The sequence below is a fragment of the Cylas formicarius genome, unplaced genomic scaffold (genome assembly GCF_029955315.1).
Source record: "Cylas formicarius isolate icCylForm1 unplaced genomic scaffold, icCylForm1.1 PGA_scaffold_9__14_contigs__length_23061073, whole genome shotgun sequence".
Classification (NCBI taxonomy): Eukaryota; Metazoa; Arthropoda; class Insecta; order Coleoptera; family Brentidae; genus Cylas; species Cylas formicarius.
Window position 1 is genome coordinate 9,083,771 of NW_026844365.1, and position 23,451 is coordinate 9,107,221.

General features: G+C 35.2%; 3 protein-coding genes across 4 annotated transcripts in view; 1 reads left to right on the forward strand and 2 right to left on the reverse strand.

Annotated features, from left to right (window-relative positions):
• Nucleotides 1-2,716: 2,716 nt before the first annotated feature.
• Nucleotides 2,717-4,537, reverse strand: LOC132707772 (inducible metalloproteinase inhibitor protein-like). 2 transcript variants are annotated; one of them, XR_009619774.1, is made up of 3 exons: nt 4,380-4,537; nt 3,732-4,254; nt 2,717-2,843 (listed from the first exon to the last, which is right to left on the reverse strand). XR_009619774.1 is itself a non-coding variant. In XM_060679712.1 (2 exons), the coding sequence occupies exons 1-2, from the start codon at nt 4,492-4,494 to the stop codon at nt 4,040-4,042; spliced, it is 330 nt and encodes a 109-aa protein (XP_060535695.1). In that variant the 5' UTR covers nt 4,495-4,537; the 3' UTR covers nt 3,030-4,039. The 2 variants fall into 2 exon arrangements, 1 of the variants encoding a protein (XP_060535695.1); XM_060679712.1 differs by lacking the exon at nt 2,717-2,843 and having other exon boundaries at nt 3,030-4,254.
• A 3,056-nt stretch (nt 4,538-7,593) lies between these two features.
• On the forward strand, nt 7,594-9,190 carry LOC132707487 (inducible metalloproteinase inhibitor protein-like). Its single transcript, XM_060679362.1, has 2 exons — nt 7,594-7,753; nt 8,938-9,190. The coding sequence occupies exons 1-2, from the start codon at nt 7,639-7,641 to the stop codon at nt 9,150-9,152; spliced, it is 330 nt and encodes a 109-aa protein (XP_060535345.1). The 5' UTR covers nt 7,594-7,638; the 3' UTR covers nt 9,153-9,190.
• A 137-nt stretch (nt 9,191-9,327) lies between these two features.
• Nucleotides 9,328-23,451, reverse strand: part of LOC132707486 (GTP-binding protein Di-Ras2) — a 76,893-nt gene continuing 62,769 nt past the window's right edge. Inside the window, exon 5 of the mRNA XM_060679361.1 lies at nt 9,328-13,299. The gene's annotated coding sequence lies outside the window, so the exon portion shown is untranslated. The remainder of the gene's footprint in view (nt 13,300-23,451) is intronic.

Here is a 23,451-nt window from a genome sequence, read left to right on the forward strand (position 1 = left end):
ACGTTAATTAGCTGTATAAATCCAATACGTAAACAAGTGATTCCCCGCAGTCAGTCACCGTGTGAATTATTAAAACCAACAAGGTCGTCCAGGCACACAGCGGATCTCCTGCGCATCGAATTAAAAGCAAACATTGGTTTAAGTCGCGAGTCTACCGATAAACAACATTTTTTGCGACTCTATCGATAATAACAAAATATCGTTGTTTCGTCCGCGGGAAGACATTGTTTTTGTTAGACGCGGTGCAATTGCTCCTACTATACGTATTAGTACCTATACGAGTATTTATTTTAAAAACAAGAATTTAATTTCAGAGTAATATTTGCTTACTTGCGGCGCAACGTGCATCACCACAAAATAAATACACCATATAAAGTATCTATTCTAATAAGTGATGGTACGTTTTCTAATGAGGAGTAATTTGATGTAAATTAGCAATGGGATCATTAAACAGGGTCGACAACTGAAAAGGTCTAATCGTATAAAGTTCAGATAAATTGCAATAAAAGTTTTTTTTAATTCGACATGTCAGTTTTTCAGACAGGTAGTTTATTAGAATAATAAATATAATACATGATTATAATTATAAAGATCTTCAGTTAATTTAGATATCAATTATTCTATGATTAAGTAAAGAAAAACTTGTATAGAAGTAAATTTTAGTCATCATGTTCCGAGTAGTCAGATGAACTAGTCTTGAACTTAAAATGAGTGTATTATTCTTCTGATGGCACTTTTTTCGGTTATTTTCTTCCTGAACTTCTCTTTGACGATCTGATTGGGGTTACGTTTATTCTAGAGCACAAATCACCATATGTCCAACTCCAGTCGTATTCGAATACATTTCAATTATATTTGCGGCTCCGAATGTTGGGTAATATTTTTTTTATTTTTAGGAAACGTAGTTTTGCTAAAGCCTTTCTTAGCAATCAATTGAGTAACACTAGCTATATTTAAGAACTAACTTTGCCAACAACTGTCGGAATGTAGCAATTTTAACACTAGGTCCACTACTATCTCTATCATCTCTATCTACCTGGCTTTTGCCAAATGCTAGAAAATAAGGGTCCCAAACAACAGTTGGGATCCCTTGTCCTTTGATGCACAATATGTTTTTGCGTAACAAAAATTCTAGTGTGTACTCTTTAGTAACTAATTAATATAATTTAATATTTCTTTTAGAGCTTGTTAAACTTACCATTAAATGTTTATCCATAGTTACCTAAAGGTATTTTAACCATTTTCCATAGTAGAAAATTGCTGTTCAAATCAACGTATCGGCTAATATGCAGATACTTCAAGTTGTAGTACATGCGACTATACTTTTTAGGAGAATGCTATTCGTTTTGGCGTTCTCGGAAAAAATAGATAGAAGATACTAATACTTGTAGTACTAGCAAATATGATCTGTTCATAGATATAAGAAAGTGACCAATTGCGTTTGAATGGGATTAGCCAAGGGTGGTCATTAACATACAATGCAACAAGATTATTACCTAAAGTTTCGGAATTTAAATTCAGGTTATATTGCTGTCCGTAATAGAAAATAATTTTATACCTACCTGTGTTTAATATTCTTTGGTTAGTTTAAGTTTATTAGTAATCATTCTTATTTCGTGTGTAACACAGCGTGTGTTGAATCGTGTGCGAATTATGCAAAATATGTGCGAGTCTAGTGTATCTCAGGAGATGCTCCCGCCCAAATGTAGAAGACACTATTCTATTGAGACTAAGGAAGTTATAAACAATGTTTATTTGCCTCTCATTGAACGGGGTGCCAGCAAGCAAGCATCTTTAGAAGAAACGGCCACATTGACGAAAATTCCAACATCAACTGTATGGAAAATTGTGAATAATCCCATTTCAGCGAGGAAAAAAGAAGCGATGCTGACATTTTGTCGAATGTAGATGAAAGTGCTCAAGATATAATACGGCGTAAAATTTACCAGTTATACGAGGAACAAAGCGTGCCTACATTAGATATCTTAATTAGGAGGCTTGAAAAAGATGAAACCGGTGTTAAATGTGGCAGAACTACCTTATGGAGGTGAATTCAACACATGTGTTTTAGATTTAAAAAAATTGACAAAAGGTAAGTTTTAATGGAATCTTTTAGAATTCGGAAATGGTGACTGTTATATCTATAAAAAATTAGGATTTACAGAGAACAACAAATGCGAATTATTTACTTAGATTAAACCTGGTTCGACACTTATGATACAATGAAAAAGGGTTGGGTTGACTCAACTGATAAGTGTAAAACAAACGCGCCATCAAAAATAGGTAAAGAATAACTATTTTGCATGCTGGCTCTAAAGATGGTTGGATACCAAATGGACTTTCTCTGTCTGCGAAAAATATTAAAGATTCTTCTCTGAATTACCATGAAGACGCCACCGCTGATTTATTTGAAAGTTGGTTTAAAAACAAACTAGTTCCAAACATTCCTCCTAATAGCGTAATTGTAACGGACAATGCAAGTTATCACAGTAGACAGTTGACTAAAACCCCTTCCTCATGTGACACAAAAGCAACAATCCAAAACTTCATGTATAATAACGACATTTATTTTCACGAAGATTACACCAAAGAGCAATTAATTGAGGTTCTACAAAGCTTCAACCTACAAAAGGAATACGTCTGTGATAATTATGCAAAAAATCTAGGGCATACAGTTTTAAGGCTTCCACCTTACCACTGTATATTTAATCCCATTGAACATGTTTGGCACCAACTGAAATCTGCCATTCGTCGTAACAATGTTTTTCCCCGTGTTAACTCCAATGTCCTCAAACTTATAGAAACCGAAGTTTTTAACATCCCTCCACAAAGTTGGGCAAATTCTGTTAAACATAGAGAAAAAACATAACAATCGTATATCCATATTGCAAATAACAATTAGAACAGGCGATGATAGCGATAGTGATACTGATATATTATGTGAATAATTTTAAGTAATTTAAGTAGTTAACAAAAATAATTTGTAATTTTATTTTAGATTTAAACATAAATACATACATAAATAAATAAATATTGTTTAGTATCTTTCCTAACAAAACCCCAAATAATTAAATTCTAAGCAAAGTACGGACCTGTTCGGTCATATTTCATTCTTACAGCTTGCCCGGGTCTTTCCTTAATTCGTATCAGTTAGTCACTTTCTTATATCTTTCTATCTACTTTACTTGATTTTTATTCATACCACACAATTTTTCTTTAAATAAAAATGATTTATAATAATAATAATAATAATAAATTGCCTTTATTGTTGTATATTGTTATATACAAATATATAGTAAAGAAGAGGTGAAGTCTAGTAAAAGCTACTCCACTTAACCTCTTAAATGTTTAAATTGAAAACCAAATGGGAAGTTATAATTACATTAATAAATTAAATATAGTAGAATAGGTAAATGTAACATTATTATGGAACAACAGAAAGTTATTAAAAGTAAAAATAACACGAATAACATTGAAAATCAAATTATTTGAGAAGTTAGCAGTTCCAACCCGAAATATTATTTAAGGAATTTAATTGAATGTGATTTTACTGAATCCGGGCATACTATTAAAAATTATGGAGAGCGTTATAAGCAAATGATCTGCGGAACAAATATAAACAATATCGTGGCAGTGAGAGTCTGTAGGAGTGCCTTACAGCCATTGATTGAACATTACGAAACTGTACATTGTGGTACACCTGATGAAACTGGGAGAAATTCAGAACTTACATTGTCAAGGGTAACTCTCTGATATCTGTTAGCTAAGTAGTTTTCAAGAAATCGAGTCGAAGCATCATCAATGCCGTAGTAATTTGACGCACATACGTTTATGGTCAAGCCGATCAATCTCTCGATGAAAAAAAAAGTGTATAATTCTTCATCTAATAAAGGACTTAACGCAAGTCCTGTTATATATGTTAATTGTAGACCTTTTGCAGCATGTTTATTGTCAAGCCCTTCTGTATACAGTTTGACTGGTACGGGTAATTTTATTGCATCCAATATTAATTACTGTTCGGGACACTTCGTACTCCGGGTTACTCCGGACAAGGACCTCTCGGTGGACAGTCCTTTACGGGAATGCAAGTGCCGAGGTCGTCGCGGGCAAAGCCATTTCTGCAGTAGCAGAGATCGTTGCACCGGATGTTGATGATGTTGCAGGGACATCCCAAAGTCGCGCAGGTAGTTTGACAGGCGATGCCGCAGCTATAGCATTCGTTCGGCCCGGCGGTGCAGTTCAGACAGTCCAGACCTGCGAAGCAGAGGCTTGTTGTTTGTGGTTCGTAGTTAACTGTTAATTTCAACCGCAGAAGTGGTAAAAAAAATTAAATCTGCGTGTGCAGGACTTGGCGGTTAACATCTAGGATCGAGACTCACCTCCTGGAGGATAAGTTCCTTCGCAATACGCATCGCTTGGTAGGTCGCAGTCTGTGAGGTATACAGCACCGGGGAGACCGAGTGCAACTAGAGAAAACAAAACGTACCACTTCATATTGCAGGCTGATGTATGTGTGACGGGTTAGTAGTATTTATATAAAAAAAATCACACGAATCGGGGGGATTAAAAATACGATATCGTCGAAAAAATATTTGTTCTGTCGTTGTTTACTTAATTTTACTGCAGCGATGGTGTTTTTCATTAAATTTGTGTTTGAACTTTACGATACTTGAGATTAGGCACAAGGTACATCTGACGGTCGTCTCGAACGTTGCGAATGGTGCTGCCACATAAAGAGTCAATCTATAGGGTCAACATTAATAAGGATATTGGAAAAATGGCGACATTTTTTTCCAATAAAAATCAGCTGTAATAAACTGAATGAAGTAAATATTGTTTTAAATGTATATGGTTGCCTTGGATATGGTAATCCTAGTTTTACGATACCAGAAGATGCGTGTTTTTCCAAAATTATATAGAGTACCTAGAGAAGTTCCCAACTACCTTATTTTTAAAACAGACTATTAGTAGCGTTCTTAATGATGATATTTCGCAGAAAATACGACAAAAATCTACTTTTTATCGACAGTAATACTAAAATACCATTAGCCCATACGGATAAATAATTAATAAGTAAGATGTCCGATTTAGGAAAAAATGGTCTGCAAAGAAATATTTTAAACATAAAAGTGTCATTAGACCATCATTTTAATCATCTTAGATTGTTTGTTGTTGAACAAGATGTTAATATCGATGAGGTACCTTTTGAATTCTTTTGAAATTCCAGCAAGGGTTTTGCAGGACGCAAACCCAAACGATTAAACATTCTGCTGTTGTAGCAGGGTGCTGTATAAACTATTATAATAATTAAAGAATATTTTTAGTACTTAAGTGATGCTTGTCCATGACTTTTTGCAGGTAAACAATCATCCTAGTTCCACTAAGACCATAGTTGCGCGTGGGTGGGCTCTAAACTAAAATAAATATCAATAAACAGAAAATAATCATCAATATTAGTGAATAGTATTCACTCCCAGTAATCGAATTATTATTTTGTACCCTGCTAATAATGGTGCAATGTTAATAGAAACCCTCTCCTCTATTCCTGCAATATGCAACACATCAAAGTCTTAAATAAAAAAAAAAATGCATTAGAAAAATAAAGTTTTTTCCGTATTGCAGCTTATATATCGGAATTAATACTTCAACCCAATAGTTTTTTTAGCCCTTACAAGTTTATTCTTACGGCATTATGATATGTAATTATGATGCTTTTATTGTTTCAAAGAAACTTCCACAGGCTGCTGTAATACTTTTTACAAAACTGCTGGATTCCTCCTGTTAGTTTCGACGTAGAATCTCTCTTTACTAAAGTTCCTATTCCTGAAGGTCTCAACACCATTTCAGATATATTACGAGAATACGAGAATCTGGAACCAAACCTTCTCACCTTGATTGAAAAATTGAACATATTTTCTCTTAGAACGGTCAAATTTTTGAACAGACGTCGGGAACAGCAATGGGTTCTTTACTATCACCAGTCATCGCGAATATATTTATGGAAGCCTTTGAGAAGAAAGCTCTCGACACCTTCGATCTAAAACCAAAATTATGGAAAAGCTACGTACAATAACACTTTTGGTGTTTGGCCTCATGGTCAGCAATCCCTAGTAGATTTTCTTAGACATTTAAATTCTATTCATCCTAACATGCGTTATACCTATTGAAATAGAAACTAATAAGAACCTCCCATTCTTAGATATTCTTATCAATAGAAAATCAGACCTAACATTTGGTCATTGTGTTTACAGAAAACCTACGCACTATACCTTAATGCATACACCACTACCATCCGGCCCAAAAATCATCGCCTATTAACTCTCTTTTTACAGAGCCCTAAAACTATCTCAGTCCGAGTCACTGAACCCGGAATTAAAGCACCTTATCTCTGTCCTTCTCGTTAATAATATCCACATTAATAGTATAATAAACATAAGAAATAATAATATATAATAATAAGTGCGGTAAACAGTATTTGACTCACGAGTTTATTTGACACGAGCGGAAGGCAGCGGAGCGAGTGCTTAATAAACGAGTGAGTTAAAGAGTTTGCCGAACGTGTTGCCTACTATACTTTTTCTAGCACCGTTAGTTTTTCAGTACATTTTCGCAAAACAACACGAATACATTCACTGACATGACCGTCAGGATTGACAAAGATCACAATGCATCAAACATCCGATTGCTCCCAAACCCTTGCGGTAAAATCCCGGAAATGTGTGTAATTAGGCATTGTACAGACGGGAGTAGAACACGATATTAAACGTTCCATCACAAAATAAACATCACCACAACTTTCCAATAGCAATGAGGCCGAAAGCAATCATACACTTGCCACTGTAGTCCTTCCTTACATTCAAAACATCAAATGTTCTAAAGAAATATAACGTCAAAACCAGATTTACCACTTGTCCAAAAATCTCTCAACATATTCGATCCGTCAAAGACAAAATTCCATTGGAGATGCCAGTAGTTTACAATATCCCATGCACATAAACTCATCAGCAGTTTCAAATTTCAGAAAAACAACAAAATTTGTAGTCAGTTGTAAGATAACGCCCCCTAGCGTCTGGCGTCAAATAAAACAGAATATAGAGTAAGGAACGCACTTTTAAACGAGACATAGCACGTTTAATTCCGATAACCAAATCCGGAGTTGTTAAATATTATATTAAATATACATAGATCTACCACTTTATTTTAAATTAAACAAAAATTGAAATTTGCTTGAGATTATGATGTCATTATTTCTAGTGCTTCTTCCTTGTTAAAGAGAAATATTTTATATTCAATGGAAATTGCATCTTCGTACTTGATGGCTTTTATAATCCACAAACATTAAATTTAATTAAATAGATTTTATTTGTTAAAATAAAAGTGGAGTAGGCCTATCTGTCTTTGTCTATGTCCTTCTCCATGTATAACAAAGTTTTGGTTGGAATACAGATAAATAATCATCGCCTACATACTTATTACATTAACGTAAAACTTTAAAGTAATTTATGGGCTAATCATGCAGCAATTCATAATGCATAAAGAAGCGACCTCGCAACGTATGCCGCACTTTGTTTAAAAATCGCCGATAGTCGGCCGGTATAAATAAAACGTTCAGTTCGACTGTCTTCTTCAGTTACAAATATGCAGTGGTACGTTTTTTTTATCCTCGCGTTTGTCGGTTTGCCCAGTTTCGTCAGCTGCGTCGACTGCAATCTCCCAAGCTCCGCCTACTGCGATGGATCCTACCCGTCCGGAGGTATATTAGCCTATTAAATTGTTTCTCTCTTTCTCTATAAAATGGAAAATTCCTCTTATTATTTCCTCTTTGGAGGTCCATTATACAAATCTTATCTTGTGGCTTTTTGACACTAGATGGTGTAGGTGATGGATGTCGTCGTAACTTGACAGGTTTTGACAGACTCTGACGTTTTTTGGGACTGCTAGAATGGGATTGTTAGTGTCCCATTCTTGTTTCCTCTTTGAAGGTTCATTAGTCATAATTTTCTCGAGTCTTTTTGTCCGAGATGCCGAGGCGAACTGTAGTTTGTTTGCAGTGTGCTGATTGACAGATTTTTTTTGAGGACTTTCAGGCAGTGGTTTTCGTTATATGTGATAGACTCCGATGTGGTTTGTGACATTGTGATGCGGAGTGATGATTGCTTTGAATATATAAAGGTGAAACCTGATTGCCAGTTTGCAATTTTGCATGTGTTTTTTTTGGTTTGGAATTTCGAGAAACAACTATTTTTTGTGTGTGTTTGCAATATTACAGACACAAACTCTGTGGTGATTTGGGTCTTCTCGGAGGTGATTTTCAATGTCCGTTTCTTATTTCATCTTGGTGTCTTTGACCACAGTTGATGGGGTATTAGATTGTAATTTAGAGGTGTCGACTGACCCTCATTTGGCTTAGGGCTTCTAGAAAGTGATTCTCAATTTCCTCTTTATAGGCTCACTAGACAGTTTTTGTTGTAACTTTTTGAGGCGGGGTGGTGGGGGTGGTCTATCAGGGCGAACTTTGGTTGCGCCAGATTCTGAGAATTTTTAATGCTGTAGTGTGGTCACTCTCTTTGGCCACCGATGGTAGGAGTCGCGGCTCAAGATGAAGTCTAGTTATAAGATCGCTATTTTACAGATTGTGGGCTTCTAAGAAGTGATTTTCAATATCTCATAGTCTTTTCCTTTTTGGGGGCTTATTAGACAGATGCCGCGTGGTAGACGTTGTAGATAAAGGCGAATCCTGGTGGTGTGTTTGTAATTTTGCGAGATGCGGAAGATTCTGATTTTGTGGTTCTCAATGCCATATTCCTATATCCTCCTGAGAGGTTTGTTAGAAAGCCTTTTTGCTGGGGTTATGGCCTTTCTAGTGATTGATTAAGCGTTTGTAGTTTACGCGTTTTTAAAATGTGAGCATGGCTTTAAAAATGATTTCGCTTTTAGGCCTCGCCTGTTTGAATTGCACCGGCTTGAACGAATGCTATGGATGCGGGAGCGCGTGCCAGCACACATGCGCAAACCGGAACTGTCAGTGTCCCATTTTCAACGTCAGGTGTAACGACAGTTGCTACTGCAAGCCGGGCTTCGCTAGAGATAGGAAAGGGCGGTGCATTCCGGAAAAGGATTGCCCTCCGAGGACGGGGCCTTGTCCCAAATAATCGGATTTTGCTTGTGCGAATAAATATTTGAAACAAGAGTTTTTTTTTAACAACAAATCTAAGAGGGTCGTTTTTAAAACATATTATGCTTTAAAGTAAGTTAGTAAATACTGTTACTGTCATAATTGATTCAATAGATTCGATTGCTAATGTTTAGTCGATTGGGAATCTAGGCATCGGAACAATGGACCAGTGTGGTACGCGTAACCCATGCAGGCCGTCAAATGTTTTATCAAACAACTAGTTTTTAAAAAAATTGGAGAATGCAACCGAGTTATTAAATTTTCCTTTAAATGTTGTTATTTTTTATATTCAACCTTTTTTGTTTCATTTGTATCCTCGTTTTCATTTTCCTTACATATTTAAAAGAAAAATACTTTTGCTATTTAGGGTTAACCTTAATAAGGTGACAATCACTTAAAATAGCATATCTCATTTTAAATAAGGGTCGAATCAATATAGATAAATAGTGCTTAATTTATCCTAAATCTTCGTTTATTTTTTATTATTTTAATTATGTACTTAAAACAGAAAGAATTACTATATACCGGCTAACGTAAGACATTAGGGACACTCTATAACTTTTAAACGGCTTGAGATAGCAATTTGAAATTTGGAAGTGTTAATATAGGCTGAATGGCCAATTTTTTGACGACATGTAGTCAATGGTTGCACTTCTAGTTTGAGCGGAAACGACAGTAACTTCAATATTTTGGGATTCAGAAGATCATTCTACCTAGAATAGGCTGGTTTTTCTCTTTTTTTTATTTATTTTTTATTTAATTTTTGAAAATTGTTTAGGAAGCTGTGACCATCATAAATAAATCATAAGTAAATTGTAAATGAAACTTTTCTCTACTTGTCTAATGGTAAATAGCATTTAATGTAATGAACTATTATTTTTTTAGGATAAGCTAGTTTTTTCAAATAGCGCTCTAGTGGGAACAACAACTTTTTATAACCGACACTTTTTTTGCAACATTTTGACACCAAAATTTTTAAAAACCATTAAAAAATAAGCTCACAGGAAGGAAAAAAACAGGTAAGTAATAGTATATTTACTTAGGTGGCTTTGCTTCTATTCATCATCATCGGCATGATTGAAAATTCTGCTAGTTACATTTTTATCTGATTATCGATTTTGTCGTGTTCTCGATTTCGATTATCATGGAAAACAATAATCAATTTACAAGTTGAGAAAAAGTTGATACATTTCTGATATACGGGGTAGAAAAAACTCTCGACAGACCCGTGCATTGTATGCAGGCCGCTGTCCGGGACGTCGCCTTCTTGCACATTCTTTCTTTAGAAAACTGGAATTGAAAATGATAAATCCACAAAAATGAAAACTAATGTTGTGGGATACGTCAACGTAAATCCAGCTAGTTAGAGAGTTTCTTTTGCATGTTTAATCTTACCGACTTGACAATATATAATGAACAGAAGCAAAGCTACCTACGTAATATTTTGTTTTTATAAAAATGTATTTTCTTACCCGGTTTTTTCCTTCCTGTGAGCTCATTTTTTAACGGATTTTGGTGTCAAAATGTCGCAGAAAAATTACCGGTTTTAAAAAGTTGTTGTTCCTGCTTGAGTGCTATTTGAAAAACTACGTTATCCTAAAAAAGTAGTAGTTCATTATAATAAATGCTACTTGGCATTAGACAAGTAAAGAAAAGTTTCATTTACAATTTTTCCCATGATCAGATGACCCGGTAAATAGTATTTATGATGGTCACAGCCTAAATATATTTTGGAACGCCATGTTGTTTTATATCAACCATCGACTTTCAATTTATTCAAATTTGAGAACTTCGAGGCTGCAAAGCATCGGGATGCTGGGGAAAATCAAAGCCACTTCGTAGAAAATTCAATTTTATTCTCAACATTCGATATGACGTAGATATAATGACAGTAAGATATACAAATGAAAGGGGTAGCCCGATAAATTTTATCTGAAGAATCCAGGATCGGTTTAGTTAGCGAATTTGTGGTTTTCATTTTAATGCGACTAGGAACTCAAAATACTAGATACATTTTCAGAAATTTCTGATACTTGTGTTTGTCCGAACAATTTTTTTTTGTAAATGTATTTTTTTTAAGTTCATTCATTTGTGAATTCTTCGTTGTGTTGAAACGAAGCGCAATACTTCAAAAACTTAGCTGTAGGTTTATTCCATCGGCAATCTCTTTTTTCACTGTTAAATTGCTCGAAACGATTTTTTTGAATAGACAAAAATGGAGTGTTGCTTTCTTGCGAAACGCCCTTAATGATTGAGGGGCTACCCCTGAATTCCACGGGTTGTCGCGAAAAACAAACGCGCGACCTAAGGGGCGGGTGGGCGGAGGGGGCACATTGACACCGAAATTCGGGAATTATTCCTACGGGAACGTCTGAGGATGTCTGACAAATAGGCTCGAAGTGTCTCCACTCGTCGTTATATAAAATATTTTAAATAAGCGTAACGTCTCACAGTTGATTTTCTCATCTCGTGCAGAGTTTGATTTCGGACATTTTCTTACCTCTTTTAAAGCTATAGCGAAAAACTCCAACACGCACGATACACAACAAACGATTTAAATCGAGCTATATAGATATAATATGTATGTGTGTGTGCTTTTTGTTATTGGTCTCAACAGCAAAATACACTCTGGGGCGTCAATTTCGTCCAAGCGCACCTACTACGCTACTATACAGTGTGTCTCAGTGAGTTGGAACAATATGGGAGATTTATTGATTTAGGAATTTTAGGAAAAAGGCCAATTCTTCCAAAAAAGTTCTGCATGTTCGAAAGTCAAAAATACAATTTTTCCAGTAGTATAAGAATATCGATTGTATTGAACTACATTCAAAGAAGCAATTACAATGGTAAAATAGGTTATTGTTTCTATTTTGAACGAACTTTTATCTTTTCTGATTATAAAAACTATGATAACCTTCTCGTTTCTTGCAAATAAAAAATACATAATGCAATAAGTCTTGCAACTAATGTAATATCAATTCTCGAAATAAATTGAAACTTAAAAGTATGAAAGAATCTATGAATTATTTTCAATGTAAATTGACGTACTTGAACATTTGAATGTAATTTTTAGTTCCGATAAACATTTTTAAAAAACATTTTTTGACAACACCTTATACTTTTAGATGGGATTAGAGAAATAGGTTTTTTCCTAAAATTAATAATCCCATACGCTTCCAACTTACTGGGACATAGTGTACATATACAGGGTGATTTACGCAAACCGTTCAATGAAAAGTTTGCAGGTTGTTACTTAAGGACGAATTTCAATTCACGTAGTTAATAGCAGTACAGTGACGTCACCTTGAAAATTTCAAATGGACCGCCTTTGGTTGCTTTGAATAGGTTACATTTTAGGTTCACATCCTGCGTTATACCAACGAAAACTTCCTCTAGTATCCAACTGAAAATGAACCTATCGGGTACTAAAAGAAAGTTCGACTAAATTATGTGCTAAATAAGATTAGTTTGTTTAATGAACATGTGTTATCTTCTAAAGTAACATTTTTCGGCTATGTAAATAAAATTATGTTTCTTCAAAATACCCTGCGGATAGTTTTTTTTTTGCACGGAAAATTGATTAAAGAAAAATATCAAACTGGGTCAAATTTTAAAAAGGTTCCGCAGTTTCTAATCCAACTCAACTCCTGATAACTGCTAATGAACGGCTTAGGTAAGTAAAATCCTCTACGCACGAAACGTCACCCAGGCTCCGTGTTTCGAAAATATTTTCCTCTACCCTGTATAATGCCAGAGCAAGAACTACTATATTTTTGGACCCGTCTCTGTACGTATTTGCGCCAGATTTTCGAGACACTACGTTTGCGGGACTGAGACCCTAGTGGTAAACACGCAATATAACACTGATTCAACTTGGTCACATAGAAAAATAAAGGACGGTACACAGTGGCACGATCGGCGCTAGCGCCGCCGTCGCGTAAGGATAGGTACAGACGTGTTTACAACATCGGGGAACGTGGGCGTTTAAACATTATCTTCGATTCATCCACAATTCGGATCTGGCGGGCGTGATAGTCCCGTTGAAAATGCGAAAGGAATACATCCAAAGGGCACGTCATTTGACGTACGGAAAAAATAATGCTCTGAGAAGCTGACGCTCTCATCTGAAACAAAAAAGTTTATTAGTCGGGGTTGCCGTAGGTGCCAGTTCTACACATCGCCGAAGTTGCTTATACAGGGTGTCGTCGCATTATCTTTATATAATTTAATTTTGACACCACGCTGATTCCGAATCGATATTTCAGCAGCTCCTTTTAGCTTTTCACTGTTTAGTGTCGCGTCTTATTTTTGCTCGAAAAATTAAAGGTTTCGTTGATGTTAATATTAATTAAATTAAATCTTTCTGATAGAACACAATGTGATAACTGTAGATATGCCCTTTTACTTTTTTTACACACCAAATTATTTGCGTACAAGTAAGACAAATAAAAAAAACAAAAAACCAAAACCAAAAAAAATTATTTCTGTGGACTTTAAAAACAAATTTGGCGCTTTATTGGAACTCAAAGTAAACAGATCAATGAATTAGTTGAAATAAATCATATAGCAAGAGAAACTTGGGTTGTCCGAACAAATCAGAAGAAATTGAGGTTGAAATAAACACACCTGAAATAGTGACAAATTGAGGCATTCGATATAATTACAGCTCTCAGAAAGCTAAAGAACAGGAAGAGCCCATGGCAAGATGACATTCCAAACGAACTACTTAAATATGGCGGTCAATACCTCACACAGCAGTTAAAATCCCTAACTCAAAAAATTCTCCACCAACACAAGAAACCCGATGGATGGCGAACGAGCATCACTATACTGATGTTTAAAAGAGGGGATAAAAAACGGCCTTCAAACTACAGAGGCATAAATCTCTTAAGCACCACATTAAAACTTCCAACAAAGGTGATAACAGACAAAATTATCGACTTAACATCCTTGGCAGACGAACAACAGGGATTCAAATATGGCAGATCATGCACAGACGCCCCTTTTGACATAAGACGGATAACAGAAAAATCAAGTGAATACTAACCAGCATTTGTGTACTTTATTGATTTAGAAAAAGCGTTCGACCGTGTACAGCTAAGAGACGTAGTACATCTCCTCTACAATAGGCCAATCCCACACATTATCATTAACATCATTATGGATGAAATAATAAGAAATGTACGCTTATTATAGGGAGGCAGAATGGAATCAGGAAATCAGTATTCTGTGTTATGCCGACGACGCCGTATTAGTTGCCCAAAAATGAAGACGATTTACAGGGTCTATTATATCGATTTAACTGCACTGCCAAATCACCTAATATGATAATATCAACCCATAAAACTAGATGTATGACGACATCAAAAGTACCATTGAGATGCAAACTGGAAGTTGAAGGAAATGCTATACAACAGGAAACGAAATTTATGTATTTAGGCATAGAAATCTCACTATTGTGATATTGAGGCGGAGGTGGGAGAAGGAACAACATAGGCAACAAGAATAGCAGGATGCCTCAATAAAATAAAAATGTCAAAGTAGAAACTAAATCAAGAATTTATAAGGCAACAGTGAGACCAGTTATGACATACACTGCAGAAATTCGATCTGATTCAGCAAAAACCAAACAACTACTAGGGACAACCGAAATGAGAGTACTTCGTAGAATAGCTGGTAAAACACTGTAAGACAGAGAAAGAAATGAGAGCATAAGAAGAGCACGCAAGGTGGAAAATGTAAATGAATGGGTACACAGTAGAAAGAAAGAATGAAACGAACATATCTGCAGAATGGACGATAGAAGAATGGGTGGCACAAATTTAGGACGTCATCGAAAACGTTGGTGCGACAACTTGGCAGTCTAACTTGCAGAGACGAAGAAGGAACAGGCAATTCGCCTAATACGAAGAAGGAAGAAGAAGAAGAAGAAGAAACTCTTTGCAGATGATATAATAAAATATGCTTCTTATTTGCTTCTTATATGCGTCTTACATACGGATTACATCCAATGTCGTTAAATAATATCAACTCGATACTAAATGAAAATTAAATAAAAAGTTGTTTTTCACTTAAAAACGTATTAGATATAAAAAATTTCTTGGCATGCGTCAGCTCATATTGACAATCTGACCAAGAAATTAAATATTATTTAATTTGCATTAAGGTGTGTATTTGATTATAAACAGTTTTTTAGTCTGTTAGTTATTCCTCAATTTTATATACATTATTATGAGACCCTCAGAACATTCACGGTCCACAACAAATCTCATTAATCACGTTTACAAAATGGGCATAATCCCATAAGAATAACTTTTGTCAAGTCTTATGTGTCACATGCTAATAATCAAATAAAAATAAGACAGGTATGCATCCTCTATCCTAAACTTTTTAATCTTTACTCAGAGAAAATTACGAAGAAACAGAAGGTTTAGGTCTAAACGATGAACTTATTTATAATATCCGTTTTGTCAACTACACCTTGCTAGCGCTGAGCTACAAGCTTACACTTACACTTATACTCAAGTAAAAAAATTCTGATTATCACTAAGCAAACCTCCAGGAAAGCTGTATGTTCGCAATAAGGAAGTCCAGAGAATGAGAGAATACACATTATTAAGTGCTGAGTTGACTAGACTGGAGTACATTTGCGTGAACCAAGATCCAGAATAATATCCGGAAAGTAATCTGCTCTGGAGTTTTAAATAGATCCAGTAAGGCGTTATGTGTCCTCAATCCTTAAGATAATGGAGTTTCTTGGTCGGAGAGAGTAACAAAAGCTAAATTGAAAACAAACACTGTAGAAACAAGGAAGTTTGCTTACCTTACTAGGCAAAACAAGTGCGTGGACAAGGTACGCTTGATTATACATCAAAAGAATTATTTCGAGCAGCCGAACAATAGTAAGGAATGAACGAGACAATATTTAAAATACAAACCTATATTTTTGCTATTGTTATGAGTGTAAGTTCCGTGAGCTATGTAACTACCGTGTGTAAACCAGCACCATCTATATACTAGCGTCTATCTATTTTATACACATTTTGAAGAAAAATATAGAAAACATGTATACGCTGTAAGATAAACTGACAAACAAAAAACCTAGTACTAATTTTCACAAACTGGAGAGGCATGTGGAATGAACGTAAATACTGCCAGCACTATGTACCTATCACTATCAATATGTCTATGTATCTATCTATCTTAGATCGTTTTGTATAAAATTTTGAAGAAATACACAAAAAAAAGAAACTATGTTATCAACTGAAACGTTATTATTTTGGGCATTCGTTATGATTATCACCATCTATCTATCACTATCAATATATCTATCCGTCTATCAATCTTAGGTCGTTTTGTATGAAATTTTGAAGAAATACACAAAAAAAAGAAACTATGTTATCAACTGAAACGTTATTATTTTGGGCATTCGTTATGATTATCACCATCTATCTATCACTATCAATATATCTATCCGTCTATCAATCTTAGGGCGCTTTGTATGAAATTTTGAAGAAAAACACAAAAAAAGAAACTATGTTATCAACTGGAACGTTATCATTTTGGGCAGTCGTCATGATTATCACCATCTATTTATCACTACCAATATATCTATCCATCTATCTATCTTAGATCGTTTTATATTAAATTTTGAAGAAAAACACGGAAAAATATGTTTACCCTGTGAAAAGAACGTTGCGTATGTCGTAACTTTCAAACCAAACCAAAAAAGAAAAGACTATAATGTTGTCAACTTTAATGCTATCACTGAAGCGGTTACATCGCCGTTTAAAAAATAACCCGCAGTCGTATCTTCATTAACACGAAGCACGTCACCACGGGAATTGGTGGCGGATGTTTGAAGAGGCCCGAATAAAGTGCGACTCGTATATCTTCCCCCCAGGGGATTCCGCGACAGACGTCTTTCCCCCGACACAACAATATAAATATCCCGGAGATTTTTTCATCTTAATCCTTCTTTTGATTAACGTATACGTCGTCCACCCGCCAAACTCGACAATCGAAAAAATCCTCGACCCTTTTTGTACGCCGCTAATAGGATTATTTTTTCGTCGAATGTAATTCCTGGCGGAACAAGTTCTTCGTTACAGATTTGCGTTAGATTTTGGAAATAATGACATTACATCGAAAAAATATTCGACATAAGCAGTCTTAGTACTTCCAAACTCTTTCGGCCGCTAGCGTGCATAGTGAACTTCTGACTTCAATTTCATTTTTTTTTAGAAACTACTGATCAAATACTCTTTGAAAGACAATTTAATGTTCTTAACACGAGTTTCAATTGATTAAAATTTATTTCTTCTTTTTAGGTTTTAGGGTTATTGACAATTAGCAACTCAACATTTTTTATTAATTGGTTTCTTGTGGAATGTTAAGCCACCCTTCCTCTACTGCTACTCTACTGATCAAGGTTGGGGTACGATGTCTACCTTGAATCCTCTGCTTTGGATCATCCCATAAATCTTCGATCGGATTGCTGTCGGGACTGTATGCTGGCCACCCCATAACTCGAAACCCGACTTCTGTAATATAATCTTGCACAATCCTTGCGGTGTGCGGCCTAGCATTGTCATGCATAAAGATGAATTCTTCTCCAATGTAGTCGACATATGATACCACGTGATCTGATAAACTAGCCTCGATGTATCTAGCACCTGTTAAACCTCCTGCCCATTGACGACGACCGTCTCTACCGATGAAAACAGGGTCACTTGGTGCGTCCATCGAAATTACGTCCCATGTCACGCAGGAACCACCTCCATAAAAGTTTCGCTCTTTATTGCAGCATTCTACAAATCGCTCTCCTTGTCTTCGGTACACTACCAAAAAGGCATATTCTTGTCAAATCGGAGAACAGAACAGACCCAGATTGGCCCAATGTCCAATTCGGATAATTCTGTGCGAAGCAAAGTTTTGGACCAATTGCAGTTGTTTTTGGGGTCAGGTTATTTTCCTTCAGTCTTCTTCTCACTATCCACTGACTAATAGTCACTCTTCGAACATGGATCTGTTGTTGCAATTGAACCACATTACGAGCCGTTGTAAATCGCCTTCTGCCTGTTAATGGGCGCCTAGCAAAGGATCCAGTCTCCTCATACTGTTGGCATACTCTTCGAACTGTTGCGCGTGTCATATCCAGTTGTCGAGCAACAGAACGCCGCTAATACAATTAATTCTAGTTGCAAAGGAGATTAATTTAAGTCTATAACAAGTTTGTTACTGTCGCTATAACTGCTGCACGAACACGTTTCATTTGTTTAAGCCTATTAAACTCATACTAAAGCATATTAAATTCTCTGCCAAATAGCATGTTTATTTTTTGGGTAAGATGGATGGTTTCTAGAAAAAAAAACTCAAAAGTCAAAAATCTATAGTGGACCGATTTCTATGCACTCAAGGAAATAACTGTGGTACCCTTAATGTTCCAGTTATTTACATTATTGATTAGATAAAGAACAAAAAAAAAGGTGTATGTTAAATTAGAGAAGAAAACATTTATTGTAGTTTACACTACAACCGCTTGTCGCTAGTAAAAAATTGTCATGCGTCATTTGGAATGTTACCTATTGATTGTGTTAACCGTTTTCAATCATGTTTCTATGTTGGAAATATGTTGGTTAGGAAAAATATTGTTGTATTTATCTTTATTTAAAAACGCATAACACAGTATTTCATTAGACTGATAAATTTTTTTGGCGCATCAGTTCTTGTGAAATAGAGAATTCCGGAGTTATTGACAGAAATTTGTTGTTAACATTTTGTTACATTTTTACATTTTGTTTGTTGTTAAATTTAGCTTCGATTTTTTTATATGTGCTAGTGATTTTGCATCACTCTGTAATAAAAACGCACATTGTAGCGAAAGTAGTTGAGAAAATTAAAAAAAGGGTAAATTACTTACACTACTTCCCGAAAGTAGGGAAGATTTGTTACATTGTATTCTAATTTGTCGTATTTTAGGTGTTTAAAACTTCTATTGGACGAACTGTATATGTCAAAATCATCTAAAAGGTAGACTCCTTAAGAATGATGGCTAATAAATGATTCGATAAATTAGCAGAATAGGCCCCAAGACATTTTTCGATATTTCATGTTTTCTTTGGAGGTTTCATTCAAATTTTAATATCCTCTAGGTTTCAAATTAAAAACAACTAAACAAAAGTAAACATATTCTAATATCCTTATCCTTATATTTCACATTATTTTTTACTAATTATTATATGATAATCTGTCCAATTTTGTAAAACGCAGGCAATATGCTTTAGGTCGTTTGTTGAAATGAGGTTATTTAACTTTTTAAATAAAGGAATCTTAACCATAACTCGCTTTTATTGACCCTTATACAGGAGAAAACCACGACATCCTAATGTGAAATTGCTTAACTCATATAACTGTTAAAAATAGTAGTTATTTTGTTACATATATTACGTAAAAGTAATTAACAAAAAAATTTCTTAAGTAAAATAACTCCTTCTCTGAGAATTTCGTAAAATTCATATTTTGGCGGGGTTCACTCTTGATGGCAGCACAGTAGGTGCAATTTGTTTCTATTGCTCCGCCTATTTTTTTTGCTGGTCAGAATGATTTCGTTGGTGCCAGACAATACTACAAATTTTTGAACTGTCAATACTGCAGTCGAATTTCTGATAAATGAAACGGGGATTTTTCAAAGAAACTTCCTACTGCTATTGCAATACTATTTACAAAACTTCTCGATTCCTCTTGATTTACTACTTGTCCAAAAATCTGTGAACATCTTCGATCCGCCAAAGGCAAAATTCCATTTGAAATACGAGCAGTTTACACCATTCCATGCATATGCGCCAAAGAATGCATCATCCTAGACAATGCTCCGCCCTCCTCAAGCAATATATAAGCAGGGACAGAGTAAAATGCGAGCCAGTTTCAATAGAGCTCTGAAGAAGCCGACAGGATTTTGGTGAAACTTTAGCAGAGCGTCCAAGTACAGTGTGCCTTTTTCATGATGGCGATTATTTGTTTGTAGGTATCACGCACCACTATGACAGCTACGATGTGAGCCAATCGCTCGTTGGCCAGCTGACTGGCAGCTCAGGTGTTCAAATTTAATGTTGTCTTCTAGTTCACCATAGCACAGCTAGGGAGTTCAAAATTCGCAATCGTTTTTAGGTGTTTGGCACTCAAAAATACCTTCCTTTGTATAAGTTCTTACCTTTTTAAATGTTTTTTGTATTGTAGCAGATCACGGGCCTTACCTTTTGTTGAAGTTCACCTGCTCCACCATATCTATAGCTCTCTCGCTCAGTCCCCACAAAATCAATTTGATTATTTTTTAGAAAATATAAATTGATCAGGAATAAATAGGTTATATTCTAAATCTTTCAAAAGTGCGACGACCAAAGGACGACCGAGGAAGGAATCGCGAATATCCTTAGCAATAATAGAGAAGCTTTGTTTAACAATCAATCGCATTTAAGAGAATATATTTTAAAATATATTTTGGCAGATGGTGGGCAATTTCAACATTTGATTTGATTTTTTTTATTACTAATACCAAAATTGTTTTCCTTAAATATTGGTTTTTTATTTATCACCGTATCCTTTTCATCATTTTATATTAAAAAAAAAAACAGAAAAATACCTTGAAGTTTTTAAATGACAAAAACCGACAGAGGTGGAGGATCTAAACAAGGTAACTTTTCTATGGAAAATTAAACATCAAATTTTCATCATGTTTCAACCAAAACTCGACATTATAATATAAAAAATTTTGTCAATAATTTTAATTAATTAATTTAAACTGAATCTTCAAAACCAGTTACAGTTGTCGAAGCATGTCGACCCCAATCATGTTTTGATGCCTAGTACCTCCAGTTCAGAAATTTTCCGCAATAACTTTGTATATCTGATTTTTAAATTGGCAATGTCCATTACGAGAGAGTTGTCAGAAATTCTGACTTGTTCTTCTCGATGCGAATTCGTGTTAACAATATATCACGCTATTTGTCAAAAATTTGCCTTATTAAACCAAAATCTTTTTTTTTTGAGTGACCTTGCAGCGCTTCCGTATAAATAAACAGATATAAGAACATACATTAGTAGTTTTTTTCCTGCAGATCAGACCTGCGGCTGCGCGTATTGGTAGTCAAGCTGCATTTCCCTGTGCGCGGCCAGCGTGTTTCTCAGTTTCTGCTTGTCCTCGCAGATGGCGTTGTCATCACCAATTTTGCGGTCTCTGGCTGCAAGGTTTTAGCCGCAATATCGCCATAACATTTCGAGAATGTTTACTATATAGATTGATGAGGCACTTGCACTGGTTGTCCATTTGTTGTCCGACAACATACTCACCTCAAACGATTATAACCGAATTTGCTTTCACAGCTTGACTTTTTGATTGTCGGTGTCACCTTATAACACACATAAATTTGGATAAATTATAAAAACCGACAATCCGTTCGAATTATGGTCGTCAATTGAAGTAAAGAAGGACCTCGAGCTCATTTTTATTTCATTTAAATTAATAACTGATAATATGAGGTTGCATAACTGTGACAAAACGAAAGGACAGCACGGTGAATCGGAGACCACGCAAGCGACACGAATTCTACTTTACCGAACACACATCTCAAATTCCTCCGGAACGTCAGTTTCTGTTTGTTTTTTCTTTACCAAGAATTGTAAACCTAATAGGATTGCCCAATCCCATAAGACATACGTTTGCCAAAATTATCGATCGCACATGGTTGCTTGTGTCGTAAGCGAAGTCCTCTAACGGTTTTTGTGAATTCTGTCAATGCATTTGAAGGCGTATTAAACCGTTGTATTTTGTTTTGTTTGAACAATTAAAATAATTTGAACTAGTGAGTTAATTGTATTTCTGTAAAAAAAAACTTGGACAAAACAGTGTTTTTAAGCATTAACAAATACTTTAAAACTGTATGTGCTTGAGTGGCGAGAACTGAGAAAAAAACAGTATTTTTAACCTTAAACAAAGATTTTAAAGTTTTGTGTTCGTGCTGCTTATTAGCGGTGTTATGAGTTATGTGGTAAACTCAAAATATTACTTACACATAATAATATAGGTAAAGGTAAGAAATATATTTCTTTTAACTTTTTCAGTGGGATAAGTTACATCAAAAAATAGTTAGATATGCCTGGAACGAGATGGGTGCAATAATAACTATTTTGATGGAAAAGCAAGTTCTCGAAAATGTAGTTTTCATCGCTTTCCCAAAGGAAAAGATCTAGTATCCCGAACGATTCGGAACGAGTGGATAGTTCGATGTTCGATGACAAACTTAATCCAGATAAAAGCTATGTCTGCTCAGTTAATTTTACTGAAAATGATTACGAAAGAGACTTACAATTTAAATTTTAGGTTGACCTTTAAAAAGATTCACAAAAGAACTGCTGTTCTCACCCGATTATTATTTAACCAGAAGAAACCAATAGAAGCAGGATTATCTACATCAAAAAGACTTCATTCCAGAAATACCAAAAAAGAAGCTCAGCAGGCATTGTCTGAGCTTTCAGCAACAACATCGAATGCCACAAGTGAAATTCTAGAGAAAAATCCATCTCCAGAACCCGTGCCAGAACCCCGGCCAGAACCCATCTCCGAAACCCAAATAATAAAATATAAAGCTAGTTAGTCTAAAAAGAAAATCTTTGCAAGATGATACCCTCAAAAAAAAATTGAAAGTATGGTAAAATTGTAAAATAAAGATTTAAGTATATGTAGTAATATGAATTTTTTATATTATGTACATACGAGGGTACATATAAATATATATTATTATTTACCTGCCACCTATAAATAGTTTTGGTTAGTTTTGGTTAGTTATGGATAACAATTTTCCGAGATGAAAAGAAAAAATTAATTTGTGTTCTGAGAAACAGCTTTCGGAAAGTTCGAACGGCGAAGTTGACGTTGACGGCCTCCTTCGGTACTGTCCAGTCGGTATGGTTTGCGATTAGTTTTATTTGGCATATGCGTAACATAGTTTCCGAGGTATTGAAAGCCGGGATAATTAGATTCGCCGGATATGGCAAACGTTCATTCGCTCGATGGACGTTGTCCGAGTGACATAAATCAATTTCGCTCAATTACGCCATCCCCAAAGACTAATTGTTTCCTATTCAGTAGACCGAACTGCGATTATTACTTATAATATTTTCATTAGGTGAACAGCCGGCCGAAGAGCGGGAATCGAATTTGGCGCGTTAATTGGAGTTTTCGGCAAATATCCAGGAGATAAATTGGTTCGGAACCGTCC